This window comes from Palaemon carinicauda, chromosome 8 (genome assembly GCF_036898095.1).
Source record: "Palaemon carinicauda isolate YSFRI2023 chromosome 8, ASM3689809v2, whole genome shotgun sequence".
NCBI classification, from domain to species: domain Eukaryota; kingdom Metazoa; phylum Arthropoda; class Malacostraca; order Decapoda; family Palaemonidae; genus Palaemon; species Palaemon carinicauda.
Genome location: NC_090732.1, coordinates 137,532,481 through 137,556,133, shown reverse-complemented (window position 1 = coordinate 137,556,133; position 23,653 = coordinate 137,532,481). Strand labels below are relative to the sequence as shown.

The window sequence follows — 23,653 nt, the reverse complement described above, 5'->3', positions numbered from 1 at the left end:
AATGATTAAATTCAAGAACTATAAAAGAAGACAAGAACCATAAGAAGAAATACAATTTTTTTAAACTCAAGATAGTCAAGCCAAAGTAGTTTTAGCCGCATGTAAAGTTGATATCTCCTTTGTAATCGTTTAATCTTCAAATGTCGTATTTTCATCCTTCCTGAGTCCAGACGTTCCCTTTCTTCATAAAAGAAATTTGAGAGGAAAAAATGCATCTATTTAGTGAATTGAATTTATCGTTGAATCATTTAATACTTTGTTTTTTATGTTAGTCTTATTTACATTAGATATACCAAATGTAATTGACGTTAGGTGAATGTAAACTTTTCTCATGCACGAAGAGTAATGCTGATTAGGAAGAATTCAGAGAGGTTAAGAAAATTGCTCTGCTGGTGCCATTAGATGTTGAAGACTCATTGCGGATGTAGCAGAGTTTAATTTGATCAAGTGCTACAAAGTTGAGTCTTAGTAAGTAATTGTTTGAAAGAGGAAATGAAATGCATCTTTGGATCATGGTTGCATTTCATTTCTGCTGAATATATAGCCTACGTTTTTTATGAAGAATTAAGTATTTGCTGTGAAACTTGATTCGTGCTGTTGACTTCATGATAGTTCAGTTGATAACTTGCATAAAGATTTATTCATACTATTCTTTCCTTTCTGAGCGTTGAATGCCATTTAGATATTTTTCGGTAAAGTGCTAAGAGAACAGGTTCTATAAATTGCCTCTTGACCCAACAAGTCTGTAACGAACAGCGATGGGTAATCTGAGGCTTGAGAAACCAACATATTTAGTAACTTTAGAATTGCCTGTGATTTATTTATCATTCTGGTATATATATATATATATATATATATATATATATATATATATATATATATATATATATATATATGCTTGATATATATGGGTGTCTGTGTGAATTAAGCTATACTAGCCAGGACCACCCATATTGGGTTAGTTTGCTGGTAGCCATCAGACGAAAACCTCCCACCATCACCAATCCACCTCAAAAGGCCGCTTTTTTAAGGGGACCCCCCGATAGTTCTTTTGGCATGCCCTTGAGGGAGGTGTAGAGTTGGGCAAGAGTCGCCGCGATGGCCGGCAGGAAATGTTATTAATAGTTGATCATGCTCAAGAATTCTTGCAGTGCTTTGATGGTCGAGGGCGTGGGGAAATTCTGAATTGGTGCTACCTTTTCAGGGAGGGGGTGGACTTCTTCAGGTGTGATGTGGTGCCCTAAGAATTATACTTCGTTAGCGTCAAAGGTACTTTCGTCGTACCAGACTACAAGACCATTCTGTTGAAGGCGATCAAGTTGAATGTGTAGATGAAAGAGGTGTTCCTCTTTGGAAGAAGAGAACACAAGTATGTCATTCATGTAATGTACACAGAAGGGGAGGTCTCCTAAGATGCCGTCGAAGAGATGTTGAAAAGTGGTACCAGCATTACGAAGACCAAAACAGGAGTAATTGTAGGAGTATGTGTTGAAGGGGGTGGTGATGTGGGTCTTTGGGATGTCTTTTAGGTCCATGGGCACCTGACAATACCCTTTCAAGAGGTTGACCATGGAGAAAACCTTTGCTTTTTGGAAGTATGAGGTAACGTCGGTGATGTTTGAGAGCGGGTAGTGATCCGGTTCTGTTTGCATGTTTAAGTGCCTGTAATCCCCACACAGATTCAGAGAGCCATTTTTCTTCAGAACGCTGTGTAAAGGTGACAATTATTGGCTTGAGGCCTTTAGCCAAAGGCCCATTTCTTCCATTTCAGCAAACTTTTGTTTAGCAGCTGACAAACAATCGGGTGCCAGACTTCTGAAACTGGAGAACACTGGTGGCCCCGTCATCTTGATATGGTGATAAATACCGTGCTTCACTGGAACTGTGCGCGTTTGACGAAGTTTTGGATGGAAAACTTTCAGGTACAACATGAGGAGGTGGACGTAGCCATCCGTGGGTGCGCTGATGTGGAGAGCGAGGTCGGAGGGGGTGGGTTGGAGAGGCGTCGAGGAGTACGATTTCGCGTTGACTAACTGTCGGTGAGCTACACTGACCTGGAGATGGGAATGTGACAGTAAATTCGCACCAATGATTGGCAATGTGATGTCAGCAACGAGAAACTTCCAAGTATATTTGGCGCTTTGAAACAATAATGTGAGGGTTTCATAACTGTGGGTGGGTATCACAGATCCGTTGGCATCTACTAGATGGATGTCGGCAGACTATGACAGACTACATCGTGTCCTGGAGAGTGTCCCTTGCTTAAGAGAATGGAAAGCACCCGTGCCTACCAAACATCGCACTCTCATACCTGCGTCATGTAAAAAAGAAAAGATTAGTGACGGGGGAGGCCACCGTCGCAAGCGATAACCTACTTACACGTTTTTTGACCACTGGGAACCATTTGCATATTTCTTCGCAGCAGTCCCGATTTTGGAGTGGTAGTAGCATAACTGCAGCCGATGGATGTTAGAAAGTGGCTGGAGAGGTCACAGGTTGGGGCATAAGCGATGGTTAGTATATGTGGGTGGTGGGTAGCTTTTTCGCTGCTCTGGCACGTCGCAGGGTGGGCGTCTGTGTCCTGCATTCGCGTTGGCTTCCGCCGATGTTTAATAGGTGTCCACTTTGTCAGGAGTGGAGACAGAGATGGAGGTGTGGATGGTGGTGAAGTGGCTGTACATATGGGCAAGGACTTTGGTCATCGAGTCCTTCATTGGCAAAATATCGACATCGGGGATAGCAGTACGTACAGGTTCGGGTAGGTGCCATACTCAAAGGGCATGAAGTAGATTCACTTCATGAGCAGAGCTGTCTGCGGCAGGTTGTAGGCGAGCTATACTGGCCATTTCCCATAAGTGCAAGCGAAGCCATTTGATCCCCCAAAGGTTGTTGAGAGCGCGGAAAAGGTTTTGCTGTGTGGGCGGCTGGCAACGAGTACTGCTCTTGGATGTATTATTTGAGGGTGTCGTTCAATATTGATGTGTCTCCTTGCTCACACATCCAATCAGGTGTATGTGGAAAAGTGTCCTTTGTTGATCGCTTTAAGAACATAATATGCTTTGGTTCTTGACCGAGTCACGCCCTACATGCAAAACTGGACTTCAGCATGCTAGAACCAGTCAAAGTCTTCTCCATTGGTGAAGGAGGATAGTTTCAGGGGCGTGCTGTTGATGGTAGAGTCAGTGCCTTACGGCGGCATCATCAAACAATGAGACATAGTAGTGCAAGAGAAAGCGGAAGGGAGCTAAACAATTGGATGGTCACCAGTGTGCGGATGCACCAGTTAGTTGGTAAACGAGAGACTACGTAATTGCAACTAACTTTATTCCAGGAGACAGCTAGGTTTTATAACAACAAGAAGATGGTATAAGCCCAAGTGCTCCAACAGGGAAAAATAGCCCAGTGAGGAAAGGAAATAAGGAAATAAATATAGGATATAACATGTATTGAAAAGTTAAAGTAATTTTTTTAAAAAACATTTACGACAATAAAACCGATATTTGATATATAAACTATAAAAAGACTCGTGAAAGCCTGTTAAACATAAAAGAAATTTGCTGCGAGTTTGAACTTTTGAAGTTCTACTGATTCAATTACCCGATTAGAAAGATCATTCCACAACTTGGTCACAGCTGAAATAAAACTTCTAGAGAACTGTGCAGTATTGAGCCTCATGATTGAGAATTCCCAACTATTAGAATTAACTACATACCTAGTAAAGAGCAAATTACGACTTCTTGGTGTGTCAAAGACCGGCTCTCTGCTGAGTGCCCTTCTGATGCGAAGGATATGTATTCACCCCTGTCTGTTTCTTTGTGAACAACTTTACACAAAAACTACTGTTCCGATTTTGTCCAAACTTGGTAGTCATGTTGGGTAAGACCAAAGGATGAATATGTAACACTTTTTGATAAAGTGCAAAGTGCAAGTACGCAGCAGCACTATGAAGATGATTGCAATGTTAATTTTTTATTTTTGAACATTACGCAAAAATACATAACCAATCTCAACGAAACTTGGTGGACATGTGTGGTATGGCCCAAGAATTAATCCATTAGGTTTGAAGAAAATATATTGAAATACAAATACGCAGTGAATTTGAGAGTAAAATATGACTGCTTGGCTTGGCAAAGGCATGCTCTCTAGTGAGTGCCCTTCTAATTGATATATGGTTTGTCCGACATTCACGAGGGAAATTAGTTCCATCAAAGCAATTTCTAACATGTATTAATTTTTTTCATCTATTCCATATTTCCTTTGGTACACGATGTGCTGTCAGTGGCATTTGCTTGCCAGTGATTTAGTTTTTCCTTACTTCTCTATATTCTGATTTGGTATTCATAACTAGTATATGTCTATTTCGTAGTTTCTCTACTTTCAACCTTCTTTGCTTTTTTTGTTTTCAGTTTTTGTGAATTTGATTTTGTAATTCAATTTACGGCTGAATTGCATCTTGGTAAATTTTGTTAGTTTAACAAATGGTGTCAATCAACTAACTATGTATCATAGGAGTTTGTGTTTCCTGAATGATGTATGCTGTATATTAGCTTCCTTTTACCTTGAATCTACCTCAGACCACTTGCCAAATTTGAATCTACCTCAGACCACTTGCCAAATTTATATTCAGTTTAAGAATATTTTTTGAAAATTTTAATGAATTTTATTCCATTTGCCCATGGTATTCTATATTTTCCCCCAATATTATTCACATGATCCCCACATCCTCAATTGGAGACTTGTCCTAAATATTTGCAGATTCTGTAACAGTTCAAATATTTTAGTGATGGTGCTTCTATAATATCCTTCTTCAGTGTATCTAAATTTTATAGTTTCCTTCAGTGTTGTTCTTGGCATCTGAAATAGTTTGCTTTCATTTCATTTGCACGTCATGTTTAAATTTTGGATTTATTTCCTTTTGGTCATTATTGATTCATTGGAGTTAACCCCTGGGTCTTATGAAAGTGTCCCATGCCCTCAACCAAAATATTCCTCTCGGTATTATATCGTACTTTACATATTTCATAAATCTACATTCAAATGGTTCGAGCCAAGGTTCTCAATCAGGGTCTTTTGTACCTTTTGAAGCATAGCCATCAGTTTTTTTTTTAAATGTGATAAGATTACCATAGCTTAAATTAGTCGTTCATCTGAAAACTTTTAATTTGCTAAATATATTGTGGAATTGAAAATGTAATTCAAAAGGACATATAGTCATGAATATGTTTAGAAGCGTTTGATAATAAGGGAAGATTATTCTGATTTTCTTTTCAAATTCTTTTATAGTTTTGTACATTAAGTTACATAATTTTTGTTTTTGTTTTTTTCATGAATGTAGGTTATGTTAAATAAATATTCACAATTGAAGTTTCATTTCCATAAATATTAAATCGTGTACAGATTAAGTCGTAAAGAAGAGTATTGGCTATTTATTTATGCAGGAACGCCATAGTTCTTGGAAGGTGTAGCGACTTGACTCAAGGCATTTGAGGCCGAAGCTACTTGGTTAAAGGTACTGGAAGCAGCAGCTACTTTGCTGAAGGAATTTGAAGCAGCAGCTACCCGAGGGGTACCATAAGCGACAGAGGGGGAGAGGTTAGAGGCAGATCCTACAAAACTACCGGATGAAACTTTTCCTATGTCAGCATTGAGACTAATAAATTGCTGAGTGGCTGCACAGTCGACGTTGAACCACCAGTCGCAGACGAAGTACTGCTGGTTGAAGATGGTGCCGTTGGGGCAGAGGAAGGAGTCCTGTCGCCCATCGAACTGGCAGATGTGGAAGACCTGGCAGCCTGCCTGAGGTGCAGTGTCAGCGTAGTAACCTGGCAGTTGTTGACTGGAGCAAGTGAAGCCGGTGTCTGGCACCGAAGCCAAGATTGGATAATCCTGACCTGGGACTCCACCGCCCGGGACGCTGTCTGCCAGAGAACCTACGGGGTTCCTGTTTGCCACGACTCTGTTGAAGTTGGAGGAAGCGGTGTTGAGGTTAGGGCCGTTGTAGGAATAGCCAGGACCAGATGACGATGAGGGACCGTTGAAATTCAGTTGAGGATTTGCAACGGTCATTGCAGCTAAAGGGATAGAAATTAGGAACTTCTTAGTGCTTTTTTAATAATGACATATTTTCAGAGAAATAAATGTATTGGATTAGCAAAACTTCATTAATTTTTAGGAAATACACTCTGCTTTGGCATTTAATGAATATGACAAGTCTCAAGTCATCAAATGTGTTTACTTACCAAATCAGTATGCTGAAGTACATAATTATATACACGTGTATATATATATATATATATATATAATATATATATATATATATATATATCATATTCATACATACCTACATACACACGCAATGCACCTTCAAGATTTTCTATTGTCGATGTTCATTGTTTGCTTTAATAAATAGGTCTTCGTATCATAGAAAGTCTTTCAGTTTTTTATTTAAAGTATGTATGTATGAATATGATATATATATATATATATATATGTATATACATATATATAGATATATATATATATATATATATGTATATATATAGATATATATATATATATATATGTATATACATATACATATATATATATATATATATATATTTATATATATATCATATTCGTACATACATATATCCATACACACACACACACAAAGCACCTTCAAGATTTACTATTGTCGATGTTCATTGTTTGCTTTAATAGATAGGTCTTAGTATCCTAGAAAGTCTATTAGTTATTTGATTCAAAGTAGCTTCGATCTCTGTTTCACATTAACCGATTTTGTGATTTTTTATTTTACTTTTGCGTGGATGATGATATCAAAGTTAGAGGATATGCTTGTGTGTTTTTATGTCTTCCTATTTAAGTAGTTCTTATATAGCTGAGCACGTTTAAAATGATACACACTCTAGCATTAATTCATTTTACGTAGCAATTCATTCGTATCTTTGCAATTTCCAGTATTCTTGCTTAAATTTATGCATATATTTGCAAATAGTGTCTATTGCTAAAACGTATTTATAAAGCAATGGCACTGTTTAGAGACAAAATTTAAAGTAAACATACCAACTGCAAGAATTGCAAGAGCAGATTTCATCTTGAATATGGCAGAAAAAGAGAGGATGGAAATTGTAGATCCTGGAGGGATGGAGGAGGTATAAGGAGGTCTGAATCGATACTGTGTGGCACTGGTTCAGCGTCGATGCTTTATAGTGCCACCAAAGCAACAGACCCTTCGTCGGTGACCTCCAGAAGGTCACGTGACGGATGAAAAGATAAAGTAACTTTTTTTCCTCCAACGCTTAAAAAAAAGTAGTGACTGGCCTTACTTGTGCATAGGTTAAATATATATATATATTTGAATATTTTTTTTCCAAGTGCATGATTTATAGGATAAAAATATGTTTATCGCGGCTTCCCGAGAAATCATACTTTTAAAATATAATTATTCAATAATATTTAAAGAGGATTTTTGCAGTAAAATACAATGTGGGGGTTGACATGTTATTTTGGTTTAGTCAGCTTTCTGTCTATATTCATGGTAGAATGAAAATTTTTAATAGTCATGAAGTATGATAATTTTATGAACATTTTGATAAGACGAAATGGTAAATTAATTGATTAATTAATTATTTTTTTTTCTAAATCTGTTAGCATTACACTATTTGCGATTGCGGTTTGAGTTTTACGGATATAGAAGGAATCTTTTTAACGTAATAAAGAGGATAGATAGAAGTCATTGGCCATTCAATTAATCAAGACTATTTGGACACTCAGAGAGAATTTCGCTCCAGTCAATGTCCCTAGTTTAAATTTTTACGTTAATTATTTTCAATTGATTGAACAATTTAAGGCATTGAATGAAATATTAAGAGACATGGGATGCTTTTCTATCTGCTGAGAAGATTAATTTATTTCACTGAATTAACTCGAAATGCTGCATACCATGCCGTTTATGAATCCGCAAAAAGTGTGTTTATATATATATATATATATATATGTATACACATACATATATATACATGTGTATATATACATATATATATATATATATATACATATACATACACATATATATATATATATATATATGTATATATATATATATATACATATACATACATACATACATATATATATATATATATACATATACATACACACACATATATATATATATATATGTGTATATATATATATATATATATGCATATGCAGATGATGCTACTCTCTTTGCATCAATTCCATCCCCTGAATGTAGATCTAGGGTTGGTGAATCCCTTAATAGAGACTTAGCTAGAATTAGTGCATGGTGCAAATTATGGGGTATGAAGTTGAATCCTAACAAAACTCAAAGTATGATTGTAAGTAGGTCAAGGACGGTGGCTCCTCAACATCCGGATCTCAGTATTGATAATGTTTCTTTAAATATGTATGACTCTTTCAAAATTTTAGGTGTGATTCTCGACAGTAAATTTACTTTTGAGAAACATATAAGGTCTGTGTCTTCTTCAATTGCACAAAAAATTGGCTTATTGAGAAAGTCTTTCAAGATTTTCGGTGATCAATCTATTCTGAAGAAGTGTTTTAATTCTTTCATTCTACCTTGTTTTGAGTATTGTTCTCCTGTCTGGTCTTCAGCTGCTGATTCTCATCTTAATTTGTTGGACAGAAACTTACGGTCGATTAAATTTCTTATTCCTGATCTAGATATTAATCTCTGGCACCGTCGTTCAATTAGTTCATTATGCATGTTGCATAAGATTTTTCATAATTCTGACCATCCTTTACATTCAGATCTCCCTGGACAATTCTATCCTGTTCGTAATACTAGGCAGGCAGTTAATTCTAATAGCCAGGCCTTCTTCATCACGAGACTCAATACTACGCAGTATTCTAGAAGTTTTATTCCAGCTGTTACCAAGTTGTGGAATGATCTTCCTAATCGGGTGGTTGAATCAGTAGAACTTCAAAAGTTCAAAGTTGGAGCAAATGCTTTTTTGTTGACCAGGCGGACATGAGTCTTTTTATAGTTTATTTATGACATATTTGTTTTTGATGTTGTTAATAGTTTATATATGACATGTCTGTTTTGACGTTGTTACTTGTTTTAGAATGATTTATTGTTAATTTGTTCTCTTCATTTATTTATTTCCTTATTTCCTTTCCTCACTGGGCTATTTTTCCCTGTTGGAGCCCCTGGGCTTATAGCATCTTGCTTTTCCAACTAGGGTTGTAGCTTGGATAGTAATAATAATAATAATAATAATAATATATATATACAGTAAATATATCATTGTGTAGACCATCGAAAACAGTAATCCAGCACAATAATCCATCTCTTACATCTTTAAAAATAAATGATGTAAATGTACAGTCGATGGTACTATTAATGATATTTATAATAAAAAGAGAACTCTTTAATTTTTCCACTGTTTGCCCTCTTTATTTTTTTTTTATTCATTTTTTTTTTATAAAGACACGCATTGTAACAGCCCATTGTGTATACAGTTATTTGTGCAAAGACTGACGAAGGAAAGCTTCCAAGTAAATTAAGATTTCTATTGTGTTATGGAGCAGAAGTCATATTGTAATTTGTTGTAGTTTAGTGTTCATTTATCATCAAAGCCACTTAAGATTTAATGTTTTTGCAACAATAAAATTGGGATATGCTTGTGAAGGAAGAATTCAAAAGGCCTCTTCACACCTCCGCTAGTTTAAAGGTCGCTCATAAATGCCAGAAGCAAGGAACGGTGACAATCCTCCAGCAGAGACTGAACAAATATACATTTAACAGCTCCCAAATCCCTTTTCCATCCAAGCTATGATTAGGGAGGTCCAGACAATGGCTGCTGATTTCTCAGCGGGTAGATCTTTAGGCTCCCCCCAAACCCCTCAGCCTTATCTCATAAGAATGGTAAGGTTGCAGACGCTATAGTAAACTATCTAGCTTAAGGGAGTCTTGAAACCCAGTCCAGCAGGTCGCCAGGCAGAGACGTTTCCAATAGGCTACCACAACCGAAAAGATTGTCATGCAAGGTACTCTTTTGCAATGTTCTATATGTTTCTATACCTGCGAATATTGATTTTAAGCCTGGTGTATTTTACCTCAAAATGATTCCCATTCTCGTTGGTTTTATACCAAGAAGAGTATTTTGACTATTCTAATTGACCGTAGAAAATAACAGGAGATTGAAATGTTAATATAACATTCTATTATTTTATTTAATAATGCACGGAACTCTATTTGACTTTATTGAAGTTTCAAGTACAGTTTTATTCCTACGAAAGGTGGACATGTATAGCTTTACCTTTGTCCTGTATTTCACCATTTTCCATCCTCTGAATATTTCGCTCTCATATACATTCGCCAGTTAAAATGATTAAATTCAAGAACTATAAAAGAAGACAAGAACCATAAGAAGAAATACAATTTTTTTAAACTCAAGATAGTCAAGCCAAAGTAGTTTTAGCCGCATGTAAAGTTGATATCTCCTTTGTAATCGTTTAATCTTCAAATGTCGTATTTTCATCCTTCCTGAGTCCAGACGTTCCCTTTCTTCATAAAAGAAATTTGAGAGGAAAAAATGCATCTATTTAGTGAATTGAATTTATCGTTGAATCATTTAATACTTTGTTTTTTATGTTAGTCTTATTTACATTAGATATACCAAATGTAATTGACGTTAGGTGAATGTAAACTTTTTTCATGCACGAAGAGTAATGCTGATTAGGAAGAATTCAGAGAGGTTAAGAAAATTGCTCTGCTGGTGCCATTAGATGTTGAAGACTCATTGCGGATGTAGCAGAGTTTAATTTGATCAAGTGCTACAAAGTTGAGTCTTAGTAAGTAATTGTTTGAAAGAGGAAATGAAATGCATCTTTGGATCATGGTTGCATTTCATTTCTGCTGAATATATAGCCTACGTTTTTTATGAAGAATTAAGTATTTGCTGTGAAACTTGATTCGTGCTGTTGACTTCATGATAGTTCAGTTGATAACTTGCATAAAGATTTATTCATACTATTCTTTCCTTTCTGAGCGTTGAATGCCAATTAGATATTTTTCGGTAAAGTGCTAAGAGAACAGGTTCTATAAATTGCCTCTTGACCCAACAAGTCTGTAACGAACAGCGATGGGTAATCTGAGGCTTGAGAAACCAACATATTTAGTAACTTTAGAATTGCCTGTGATTTATTTATCATTCTGGTATATATATATATATATATATATATGCTTGATATATATGGGTGTCTGTGTGAATTAAGCTATACTAGCCAGGACCACCCATATTGGGTTAGTTTGCTGGTAGCCATCAGACGAAAACCTCCCACCATCACCAATCTACCTCAAAAGGCCGCTTTTTTAAGGGGACCCCCCGATAGTTCTTTTGGCATGCCCTTGAGGGAGGTGTAGAGTTGGGCAAGAGTCGCCGCGATGGCCGGCAGGAAATGTTAATAATAGTTGATCATGCTCAAGAATTCTTGCAGTGCTTTGATGGTCGAGGGCGTGGGGAAATTCTGAATTGGTGCTACCTTTTCAGGGAGGGGGTGGACTTCTTCAGGTGTGATGTGGTGCCCTAAGAATTATACTTCGTTAGCGTCAAAGGTACTTTCGTCGTACCAGACTACAAGACCATTCTGTTGAAGGCGATCAAGTTGAATGTGTAGATGAAAGAGGTGTTCCTCTTTGGAAGAAGAGAACACAAGTATGTCATTCATGTAATGTACACAGAAGGGGAGGTCTCCTAAGATGCCGTCGAAGAGATGTTGAAAAGTGGTACCAGCATTACGAAGACCAAAACAGGAGTAATTGTAGGAGTATGTGTTGAAGGGGGTGGTGATGTGGGTCTTTGGGATGTCTTTTAGGTCCATGGGCACCTGACAATACCCTTTCAAGAGGTTGACCATGGAGAAAACCTTTGCTTTTTGGAAGTATGAGGTAACGTCGGTGATGTTTGAGAGCGGGTAGTGATCCGGTTCTGTTTGCATGTTTAAGTGCCTGTAATCCCCACACAGATTCAGAGAGCCATTTTTCTTCAGAACGCTGTGTAAAGGTGACAATTATTGGCTTGAGGCCTTTAGCCAAAGGCCCATTTCTTCCATTTCAGCAAACTTTTGTTTAGCAGCTGACAAACAATCGGGTGCCAGACTTCTGAAACTGGAGAACACTGGTGGCCCCGTCATCTTGATATGGTGATAAATACCGTGCTTCACTGGAACTGTGCGCGTTTGACGAAGTTTTGGATGGAAAACTTTCAGGTACAACATGAGGAGGTGGACGTAGCCATCCGTGGGTGCGCTGATGTGGAGAGCGAGGTCGGAGGGGGTGGGTTGGAGAGGCGTCGAGGAGTACGATTTCGCGTTGACTAACTGTCGGTGAGCTACACTGACCTGGAGATGGGAATGTGACAGTAAATTCGCACCAATGATTGGCAATGTGATGTCAGCAACGAGAAACTTCCAAGTATATTTGGCGCTTTGAAACAATAATGTGAGGGTTTCATAACTGTGGGTGGGTATCACAGATCCGTTGGCATCTACTAGATGGATGTCGGCAGACTATGACAGACTACATCGTGTCCTGGAGAGTGTCCCTTGCTTAAGAGAATGGAAAGCACCCGTGCCTACCAAACATCGCACTCTCATACCTGCGTCATGTAAAAAAGAAAAGATTAGTGACGGGGGAGGCCACCGTCGCAAGCGATAACCTACTTACACGTTTTTTGACCACTGGGAACCATTTGCATATTTCTTCGCAGCAGTCCCGATTTTGGAGTGGTAGTAGCATAACTGCAGCCGATGGATGTTAGAAAGTGGCTGGAGAGGTCACAGGTTGGGGCATAAGCGATGGTTAGTATATGTGGGTGGTGGGTAGCTTTTTCGCTGCTCTGGCACGTCGCAGGGTGGGCGTCTGTGTCCTGCATTCGCGTTGGCTTCCGCCGATGTTTAATAGGTGTCCACTTTGTCAGGAGTGGAGACAGAGATGGAGGTGTGGATGGTGGTGAAGTGGCTGTACATATGGGCAAGGACTTTGGTCATCGAGTCCTTCATTGGCAAAATATCGACATCGGGGATAGCAGTACGTACAGGTTCGGGTAGGTGCCATACTCAAAGGGCATGAAGTAGATTCACTTCATGAGCAGAGCTGTCTGCGGCAGGTTGTAGGCGAGCTATACTGGCCATTTCCCATAAGTGCAAGCGAAGCCATTTGATCCCCCAAAGGTTGTTGAGAGCGCGGAAAAGGTTTTGCTGTGTGGGCGGCTGGCAACGAGTACTGCTCTTGGATGTATTATTTGAGGGTGTCGTTCAATATTGATGTGTCTCCTTGCTCACACATCCAATCAGGTGTATGTGGAAAAGTGTCCTTTGTTGATCGCTTTAAGAACATAATATGCTTTGGTTCTTGACCGAGTCACGCCCTACATGCAAAACTGGACTTCAGCATGCTAGAACCAGTCAAAGTCTTCTCCATTGGTGAAGGAGGATAGTTTCAGGGGCGTGCTGTTGATGGTAGAGTCAGTGCCTTACGGCGGCATCATCAAACAATGAGACATAGTAGTGCAAGAGAAAGCGGAAGGGAGCTAAACAATTGGATGGTCACCAGTGTGCGGATGCACCAGTTAGTTGGTAAACGAGAGACTACGTAATTGCAACTAACTTTATTCCAGGAGACAGCTAGGTTTTATAACAACAAGAAGATGGTATAAGCCCAAGTGCTCCAACAGGGAAAAATAGCCCAGTGAGGAAAGGAAATAAGGAAATAAATATAGGATATAACATGTATTGAAAAGTTAAAGTAATTTTTTTAAAAAACATTTACGACAATAAAACCGATATTTGATATATAAACTATAAAAAGACTCGTGAAAGCCTGTTAAACATAAAAGAAATTTGCTGCGAGTTTGAACTTTTGAAGTTCTACTGATTCAATTACCCGATTAGAAAGATCATTCCACAACTTGGTCACAGCTGAAATAAAACTTCTAGAGAACTGTGCAGTATTGAGCCTCATGATTGAGAATTCCCAACTATTAGAATTAACTACATACCTAGTAAAGAGCAAATTACGACTTCTTGGTGTGTCAAAGACCGGCTCTCTGCTGAGTGCCCTTCTGATGCGAAGGATATGTATTCACCCCTGTCTGTTTCTTTGTGAACAACTTTACACAAAAACTACTGTTCCGATTTTGTCCAAACTTGGTAGTCATGTTGGGTAAGACCAAAGGATGAATATGTAACACTTTTTGATAAAGTGCAAAGTGCAAGTACGCAGCAGCACTATGAAGATGATTGCAATGTTAATTTTTTATTTTTGAACATTACGCAAAAATACATAACCAATCTCAACGAAACTTGGTGGACATGTGTGGTATGGCCCAAGAATTAATCCATTAGGTTTGAAGAAAATATATTGAAATACAAATACGCAGTGAATTTGAGAGTAAAATATGACTGCTTGGCTTGGCAAAGGCATGCTCTCTAGTGAGTGCCCTTCTAATTGATATATGGTTTGTCCGACATTCACGAGGGAAATTAGTTCCATCAAAGCAATTTCTAACATGTATTAATTTTTTTCATCTATTCCATATTTCCTTTGGTACACGATGTGCTGTCAGTGGCATTTGCTTGCCAGTGATTTAGTTTTTCCTTACTTCTCTATATTCTGATTTGGTATTCATAACTAGTATATGTCTATTTCGTAGTTTCTCTACTTTCAACCTTCTTTGCTTTTTTTGTTTTCAGTTTTTGTGAATTTGATTTTGTAATTCAATTTACGGCTGAATTGCATCTTGGTAAATTTTGTTAGTTTAACAAATGGTGTCAATCAACTAACTATGTATCATAGGAGTTTGTGTTTCCTGAATGATGTATGCTGTATATTAGCTTCCTTTTACCTTGAATCTACCTCAGACCACTTGCCAAATTTGAATCTACCTCAGACCACTTGCCAAATTTATATTCAGTTTAAGAATATTTTTTGAAAATTTTAATGAATTTTATTCCATTTGCCCATGGTATTCTATATTTTCCCCCAATATTATTCACATGATCCCCACATCCTCAATTGGAGACTTGTCCTAAATATTTGCAGATTCTGTAACAGTTCAAATATTTTAGTGATGGTGCTTCTATAATATCCTTCTTCAGTGTATCTAAATTTTATAGTTTCCTTCAGTGTTGTTCTTGGCATCTGAAATAGTTTGCTTTCATTTCATTTGCACGTCATGTTTAAATTTTGGATTTATTTCCTTTTGGTCATTATTGATTCATTGGAGTTAACCCCTGGGTCTTATGAAAGTGTCCCATGCCCTCAACCAAAATATTCCTCTCGGTATTATATCGTACTTTACATATTTCATAAATCTACATTCAAATGGTTCGAGCCAAGGTTCTCAATCAGGGTCTTTTGTACCTTTTGAAGCATAGCCATCAGTTTTTTTTTTTAAATGTGATAAGATTACCATAGCTTAAATTAGTCGTTCATCTGAAAACTTTTAATTTGCTAAATATATTGTGGAATTGAAAATGTAATTCAAAAGGACATATAGTCATGAATATGTTTAGAAGCGTTTGATAATAAGGGAAGATTATTCTGATTTTCTTTTCAAATTCTTTTATAGTTTTGTACATTAAGTTACATAATTTTTGTTTTTGTTTTTTTCATGAATGTAGGTTATGTTAAATAAATATTCACAATTGAAGTTTCATTTCCATAAATATTAAATCGTGTACAGATTAAGTCGTAAAGAAGAGTATTGGCTATTTATTTATGCAGGAACGCCATAGTTCTTGGAAGGTGTAGCGACTTGACTCAAGGCATTTGAGGCCGAAGCTACTTGGTTAAAGGTACTGGAAGCAGCAGCTACTTTGCTGAAGGAATTTGAAGCAGCAGCTACCCGAGGGGTACCATAAGCGACAGAGGGGGAGAGGTTAGAGGCAGATCCTACAAAACTACCGGATGAAACTTTTCCTATGTCAGCATTGAGACTAATAAATTGCTGAGTGGCTGCACAGTCGACGTTGAACCACCAGTCGCAGACGAAGTACTGCTGGTTGAAGATGGTGCCGTTGGGGCAGAGGAAGGAGTCCTGTCGCCCATCGAACTGGCAGATGTGGAAGACCTGGCAGCCTGCCTGAGGTGCAGTGTCCAGCGTAGTAAACCTGGCAGTTGTTTGACTGGAGCAAGTGAAGCCGGTGTCTGGCACCGAAGCCAAGATTGGATAATCCTGACCTGGGGACTCCACCGCCCGGGGACGCTGTCTGCCAGAGAACCTACGGGGTTCCTGTTTGCCACGACTCTGTTGAAGTTGGAGGAAGCGGTGTTGAGGTTAGGGCCGTTGTAGGAATAGCCAGGACCAGATGACGATGAGGGGACCGTTGAAATTCAGTTGAGGATTTGCAACGGTCATTGCAGCTAAAGGGATAGAAAATTAGGAACTTCTTAGTGCTTTTTTTAATAATGACATATTTTCAGAGAAATAAATGTATTGGATTAGCAAAACTTCATTAATTTTTAGGAAATACACTCTGCTTTGGCATTTAATGAATATGGACAAGTCTCAAGTCATCAAATGTGTTTACTTACCAAATCAGTATGCTGAAGTACATAATTATATACACGTGTATATATATATATATATATATATAATATATATATATATATATATATCATATTCATACATACCTACATACACACGCAATGCACCTTCAAGATTTTCTATTGTCGATGTTCATTGTTTGCTTTAATAAATAGGTCCTTCGTATCATAGAAAGTCTTTCAGTTTTTTATTTAAAGTATGTATGTATGAATATGATATATATATATATATATATGTATATACATAATATATAGATATATATATATATATATATATGTATATATATAGATATATATATATATATATATGTATATACATATACATATATATATATATATATATATATATTTATATATATTCATATTCGTACATACATATATCCATACACACACACACACAAAGCACCTTCAAGATTTACTATTGTCGATGTTCATTGTTTGCTTTAATAGATAGGTCTTAGTATCCTAGAAAGGTCTATTAGTTATTTGATTCAAAGTAGCTTCGATCTCTGTTTCACATTAACCGATTTTGTGATTTTTTTATTTTACTTTTGCGTGGGATGATGATATCAAAGTTAGAGGATATGCTTGTGTGTTTTTTATGTCTTCCTATTTAAGTAGTTCTTATATAGCTGAGCACGTTTTAAAATGATTACACACTCTAGCATTAATTCATTTTACGTAGCAATTCATTCGTATCTTTGCAATTTCCAGTATTTCTTGCTTAAATTTATGCATATATTTGCAAATAGTGTCTATTGCTAAAACGTATTTATAAAGCAATGGCACTGTTTAGAGACAAAATTTAAAGTAAACATACCAACTGCAAGAATTGCAAGAGCAGATTTCATCTTGAATATGGCAGAAAAAGAGAGGATGGAAATTGTAGATCCTGGAGGGATGGAGGAGGTATAAGGAGGGTCTGAATCGATACTGTGTGGCACTGGTTCAGCGTCGATGCTTTTATAGTGCCACCAAAGCAACAGACCCTTCGTCGGTGACCTCCAGAAGGTCACGTGGACGGATGAAAAAGATAAAGTAACTTTTTTTTCCTCCAACGCTTAAAAAAAAGTAGTGACTGGCCTTACTTGTGCATAGGTTAAATATATATATATATATTTGAATATTTTTTTTTCCAAGTGCATGATTTATAGGATAAAAAATATGTTTATCGCGGCTTCCCGAGAAATCATACTTTTAAAATATAATTATTCAATAATATTTTAAAGAGGATTTTTTGCAGTAAAATACAATGTGGGGGGTTGACATGTTATTTTGGTTTAGTCAGCTTTCTGTCTATATTCATGGTAGAATGAAAATTTTTAATAGTCATGAAGTATGATAATTTTATGAACATTTTGATAAGACGAAATGGTAAATTAATTGATTAATTAATTATTTTTTTTTCTAAATCTGTTAGCATTACACTATTTGCGATTGCGGTTTTGAGTTTTACGGATATAGAAGGAATCTTTTTAACGTAATAAAGAGGATAGATAGAAGTCATTGGCCATTCAATTAATCAAGACTATTTGGGACACTCAGAGAGAATTTCGCTCCAGTCAATGTCCCTAGTTTAAATTTTTACGTTAATTATTTTCAATTGATTGAACAATTTAAGGCATTGAATGAAATATTAAGAGACATGGGATGCTTTTCTATCTGCTGAGAAGATTAATTTATTTCACTGAATTAACTCGAAATGCTGCATACCATGCCGTTTATGAATCCGCAAAAAAGTGTGTTTTATATATATATATATATATATATGTATACACATACATATATATACATGTGTATATATACATATATATATATATATATATATATACATATACATACACATATATATATTATATATATATGTATATATATATATATATACATATACATACATACATACATATATATATATATATATATACATATACATACACACACAATATATATATATATATATATGTGTATATATATATATATATATATGCATATGCAGATGATGCTACTCTCTTTGCATCAATTCCATCCCCTGAATGTAGATCTAGGGTTGGTGAATCCCTTAATAGAGACTTAGCTAGAATTAGTGCATGGTGCAAATTATGGGGTATGAAGTTGAATCCTAACAAAACTCAAAGTATGATTGTAAGTAGGTCAAGGACGGTGGCTCCTCAACATCCGGATCTCAGTATTGATAATGTTTCTTTAAATATGTATGACTCTTTCAAAATTTTAGGTGTGATTCTCGACAGTAAATTTACTTTTGAGAAACATATAAGGTCTGTGTCTTCTTCAATTGCACAAAAAATTGGCTTATTGAGAAAGTCTTTCAAGATTTTCGGTGATCAATCTATTCTGAAGAAGTGTTTTAATTCTTTCATTCTACCTTGTTTTGAGTATTGTTCTCCTGTCTGGTCTTCAGCTGCTGATTCTCATCTTAATTTGTTGGACAGAAACTTACGGTCGATTAAATTTCTTATTCCTGATCTAGATATTAATCTCTGGCACCGTCGTTCAATTAGTTCATTATGCATGTTGCATAAGATTTTTCATAATTCTGACCATCCTTTACATTCAGATCTCCCTGGACAATTCTATCCTGTTCGTAATACTAGGCAGGCAGTTAATTCTAATAGCCAGGCCTTCTTCATCACGAGACTCAATACTACGCAGTATTCTAGAAGTTTTATTCCAGCTGTTACCAAGTTGTGGAATGATCTTCCTAATCGGGTGGTTGAATCAGTAGAACTTCAAAAGTTCAAAGTTGGAGCAAATGCTTTTTTGTTGACCAGGCGGACATGAGTCTTTTTATAGTTTATTTATGACATATTTGTTTTTGATGTTGTTAATAGTTTATATATGACATGTCTGTTTTGACGTTGTTACTTGTTTTAGAATGATTTATTGTTAATTTGTTCTCTTCATTTATTTATTTCCTTATTTCCTTTCCTCACTGGGCTATTTTTCCCTGTTGGAGCCCCTGGGCTTATAGCATCTTGCTTTTCCAACTAGGGTTGTAGCTTGGATAGTAATAATAATAATAATAATAATAATATATATATACAGTAAATATATCATTGTGTAGACCATCGAAAACAGTAATCCAGCACAATAATCCATCTCTTACATCTTTAAAAATAAATGATGTAAATGTACAGTCGATGGTACTATTAATGATATTTATAATAAAAAGAGAACTCTTTAATTTTTCCACTGTTTGCCCTCTTTATTTTTTTTTTATTCATTTTTTTTTTATAAAGACACGCATTGTAACAGCCCATTGTGTATACAGTTATTTGTGCAAAGACTGACGAAGGAAAGCTTCCAAGTAAATTAAGATTTCTATTGTGTTATGGAGCAGAAGTCATATTGTAATTTGTTGTAGTTTAGTGTTCATTTATCATCAAAGCCACTTAAGATTTAATGTTTTTGCAACAATAAAATTGGGATATGCTTGTGAAGGAAGAATTCAAAAGGCCTCTTCACACCTCCGCTAGTTTAAAGGTCGCTCATAAATGCCAGAAGCAAGGAACGGTGACAATCCTCCAGCAGAGACTGAACAAATATACATTTAACAGCTCCCAAATCCCTTTTCCATCCAAGCTATGATTAGGGAGGTCCAGACAATGGCTGCTGATTTCTCAGCGGGTAGATCTTTAGGCTCCCCCCAAACCCCTCAGCCTTATCTCATAAGAATGGTAAGGTTGCAGACGCTATAGTAAACTATCTAGCTTAAGGGAGTCTTGAAACCCAGTCCAGCAGGTCGCCAGGCAGAGACGTTTCCAATAGGCTACCACAACCGAAAAGATTGTCATGCAAGGTACTCTTTTGCAATGTTCTATATGTTTCTATACCTGCGAATATTGATTTTAAGCCTGGTGTATTTTACCTCAAAATGATTCCCATTCTCGTTGGTTTTATACCAAGAAGAGTATTTTGACTATTCTAATTGACCGTAGAAAATAACAGGAGATTGAAATGTTAATATAACATTCTATTATTTTATTTAATAATGCACGGAACTCTATTTGACTTTATTGAAGTTTCAAGTACAGTTTTATTCCTACGAAAGGTGGACATGTATAGCTTTACCTTTGTCCTGTATTTCACCATTTTCCATCCTCTGAATATTTCGCTCTCATATACATTCGCCAGTTAAAATGATTAAATTCAAGAACTATAAAAGAAGACAAGAACCATAAGAAGAAATACAATTTTTTTAAACTCAAGATAGTCAAGCCAAAGTAGTTTTAGCCGCATGTAAAGTTGATATCTCCTTTGTAATCGTTTAATCTTCAAATGTCGTATTTTCATCCTTCCTGAGTCCAGACGTTCCCTTTCTTCATAAAAGAAATTTGAGAGGAAAAAATGCATCTATTTAGTGAATTGAATTTATCGTTGAATCATTTAATACTTTGTTTTTTATGTTAGTCTTATTTACATTAGATATACCAAATGTAATTGACGTTAGGTGAATGTAAACTTTTTTCATGCACGAAGAGTAATGCTGATTAGGAAGAATTCAGAGAGGTTAAGAAAATTGCTCTGCTGGTGCCATTAGATGTTGAAGACTCATTGCGGATGTAGCAGAGTTTAATTTGATCAAGTGCTACAAAGTTGAGTCTTAGTAAGTAATTGTTTGAAAGAGGAAATGAAATGCATCTTTGGATCATGGTTGCATTTCATTTCTGCTGAATATATAGCCTACGTTTTTTATGAAGAATTAAGTATTTGCTGTGAAACTTGATTCGTGCTGTTGACTTCATGATAGTTCAGTTGATAACTTGCATAAAGATTTATTCATACTATTCTTTCCTTTCTGAGCGTTGAATGCCAATTAGATATTTTTCGGTAAAGTGCTAAGAGAACAGGTTCTATAAATTGCCTCTTGACCCAACAAGTCTGTAACGAACAGCGATGGGTAATCTGAGGCTTGAGAAACCAACATATTTAGTAACTTTAGAATTGCCTGTGATTTATTTATCATTCTGGTATATATATATATATATATATATATATATATATATATATATATATATATATATATATATATATATATATATGCTTGATATATATGGGTGTCTGTGTGAATTAAGCTATACTAGCCAGGACCACCCATATTGGGTTAGTTTGCTGGTAGCCATCAGACGAAAACCTCCCACCATCACCAATCTACCTCAAAAGGCCGCTTTTTTAAGGGGACCCCCCGATAGTTCTTTTGGCATGCCCTTGAGGGAGGTGTAGAGTTGGGCAAGAGTCGCCGCGATGGCCGGCAGGAAATGTTAATAATAGTTGATCATGCTCAAGAATTCTTGCAGTGCTTTGATGGTCGAGGGCGTGGGGAAATTCTGAATTGGTGCTACCTTTTCAGGGAGGGGGTGGACTTCTTCAGGTGTGATGTGGTGCCCTAAGAATTATACTTCGTTAGCGTCAAAGGTACTTTCGTCGTACCAGACTACAAGACCATTCTGTTGAAGGCGATCAAGTTGAATGCGTAGATGAAAGAGGTGTTCCTCTTTGGAAGAAGAGAACACAAGTATGTCATTCATGTAATGTACACAGAAGGGGAGGTCTCCTAAGATGCCGTCGAAGAGATGTTGAAAAGTGGTACCAGCATTATGAAGACCAAAACAGGAGTAATTGTAGGAGTATGTGTTGAAGGGGGTGGTGATGTGGGTCTTTGGGATGTCTTTTAGGTCCATGGGCACCTGACAATACCCTTTCAAGAGGTTGACCATGGAGAAAACCTTTGCTTTTTGGAAGTATGAGGTAACGTCGGTGATGTTTGAGAGCGGGTAGTGATCCGGTTCTGTTTGCATGTTTAAGTGCCTGTAATCCCCACACAGATGCAGAGAGCCATTTTTCTTCAGAACGCTGTGTAAAGGTGACAATTATTGGCTTGAGGCCTTTAGCCAAAGGCCCATTTCTTCCATTTCAGCAAACTTTTGTTTAGCAGCTGACAAACAATCGGGTGCCAGACTTCTGAAACTGGAGAACACTGGTGGCCCCGTCATCTTGATATGGTGATAAATACCGTGCTTCACTGGAACTGTGCGCGTTTGACGAAGTTTTGGATGGAAAACTTTCAGGTACAACATGAGGAGGTGGACGTAGCCATCCGTGGGTGCGCTGATGTGGAGAGCGAGGTCGGAGGGGGTGGGTTGGAGAGGCGTCTAGGAGTACGATTTCGCGTTGACTAACTGTCGGTGAGCTACACTGACCTGGAGATGGGAATGTGACAGTAAATTCGCACCAATGATTGGCAATGTGATGTCAGCAACGAGAAACTTCCAAGTATATTTGGCGCTTTGAAACAATAATGTGAGGGTTTCATAACTGTGGGTGGGTATCACAGATCCGTTGGCATCTACTAGATGGATGTCGGCAGACTATGACAGACTACATCGTGTCCTGGAGAGTGTCCCTTGCTTAAGAGAATGGAAAGCACCCGTGCCTACCAAACATAGCACTCTCATACCTGCGTCATGTAAAAAAGAAAAGATTAGTGACGGGGGAGGCCACCGTCGCAAGCGATAACCTACTTACACGTTTTTTGACCACTGGGAACCATTTGCATATTTCTTCGCAGCAGTCCCGATTTTGGAGTGGTAGTAGCATAACTGCAGCCGATGGATGTTAGAAAGTGGCTGGAGAGGTCACAGGTTGGGGCGTAAGCGATGGTTAGTATATGTGGGTGGTGGGCAGCTTTTTCGCTGCTCTGGCACGTCGCAGGGTGGGCGTCTGTGTCCTGCATTCGCGTTGGCTTCCGCCGATGTTTAATAGGTGTCTACTTTGTCAGGAGTGGAGACAGAGATGGAGGTGTGGATGGTGGTGAAGTGGCTGTACATATGGGCAAGGACTTTGGTCATCGAGTCCTTCATTGGCAAAATATCGACATCGGGGATAGCAGTACGTACAGGTTCGGGTAGGTGCCATACTCAAAGGGCATGAAGTAGATTCACTTCATGAGCAGAGCTGTCTGCGGCAGGTTGTAGGCGAGCTATACTGGCCATTTCCCATAAGTGCAAGCGAAGCCATTTGATCCCCCAAAGGTTG

At 37.3% G+C, this 23,653-nt stretch overlaps 1 protein-coding gene, 1 long non-coding RNA gene and 1 pseudogene across 2 annotated transcripts in view; 1 reads left to right on the top strand and 2 right to left on the bottom strand.

Moving 5' to 3' along the window:
* Positions 1-23,653, top strand: part of LOC137645969 (uncharacterized) — a 209,604-nt gene that overhangs the window by 122,888 nt on the left and 63,063 nt on the right. The window lies entirely within an intron of this gene.
* Positions 5,431-6,066, bottom strand: LOC137645006 (uncharacterized). Its single transcript, XM_068377872.1, has 2 exons — positions 5,559-6,066; positions 5,431-5,471 (listed from the first exon to the last, which is right to left on the bottom strand). Exons 1-2 carry the CDS (start codon positions 6,064-6,066, stop codon positions 5,431-5,433), a joined length of 549 nt encoding a protein of 182 aa, XP_068233973.1.
* LOC137644745 (uncharacterized) lies at positions 15,771-17,451 on the bottom strand (annotated as a pseudogene).

Coding starts and splice junctions, on each gene's coding strand:
- LOC137645006 (XM_068377872.1), bottom strand. CDS start 6,066: ATGACCGTTGCAAATCCTCAACTGAATTTCAACGGTCCCTCATCGTCA. Junction 5,472..5,558: donor CGCTTATGGTACCCCTCGGG/TAGCTGCTGCTT, acceptor ATGCCTTGAGTC/AAGTCGCTACACCTTCCAAG.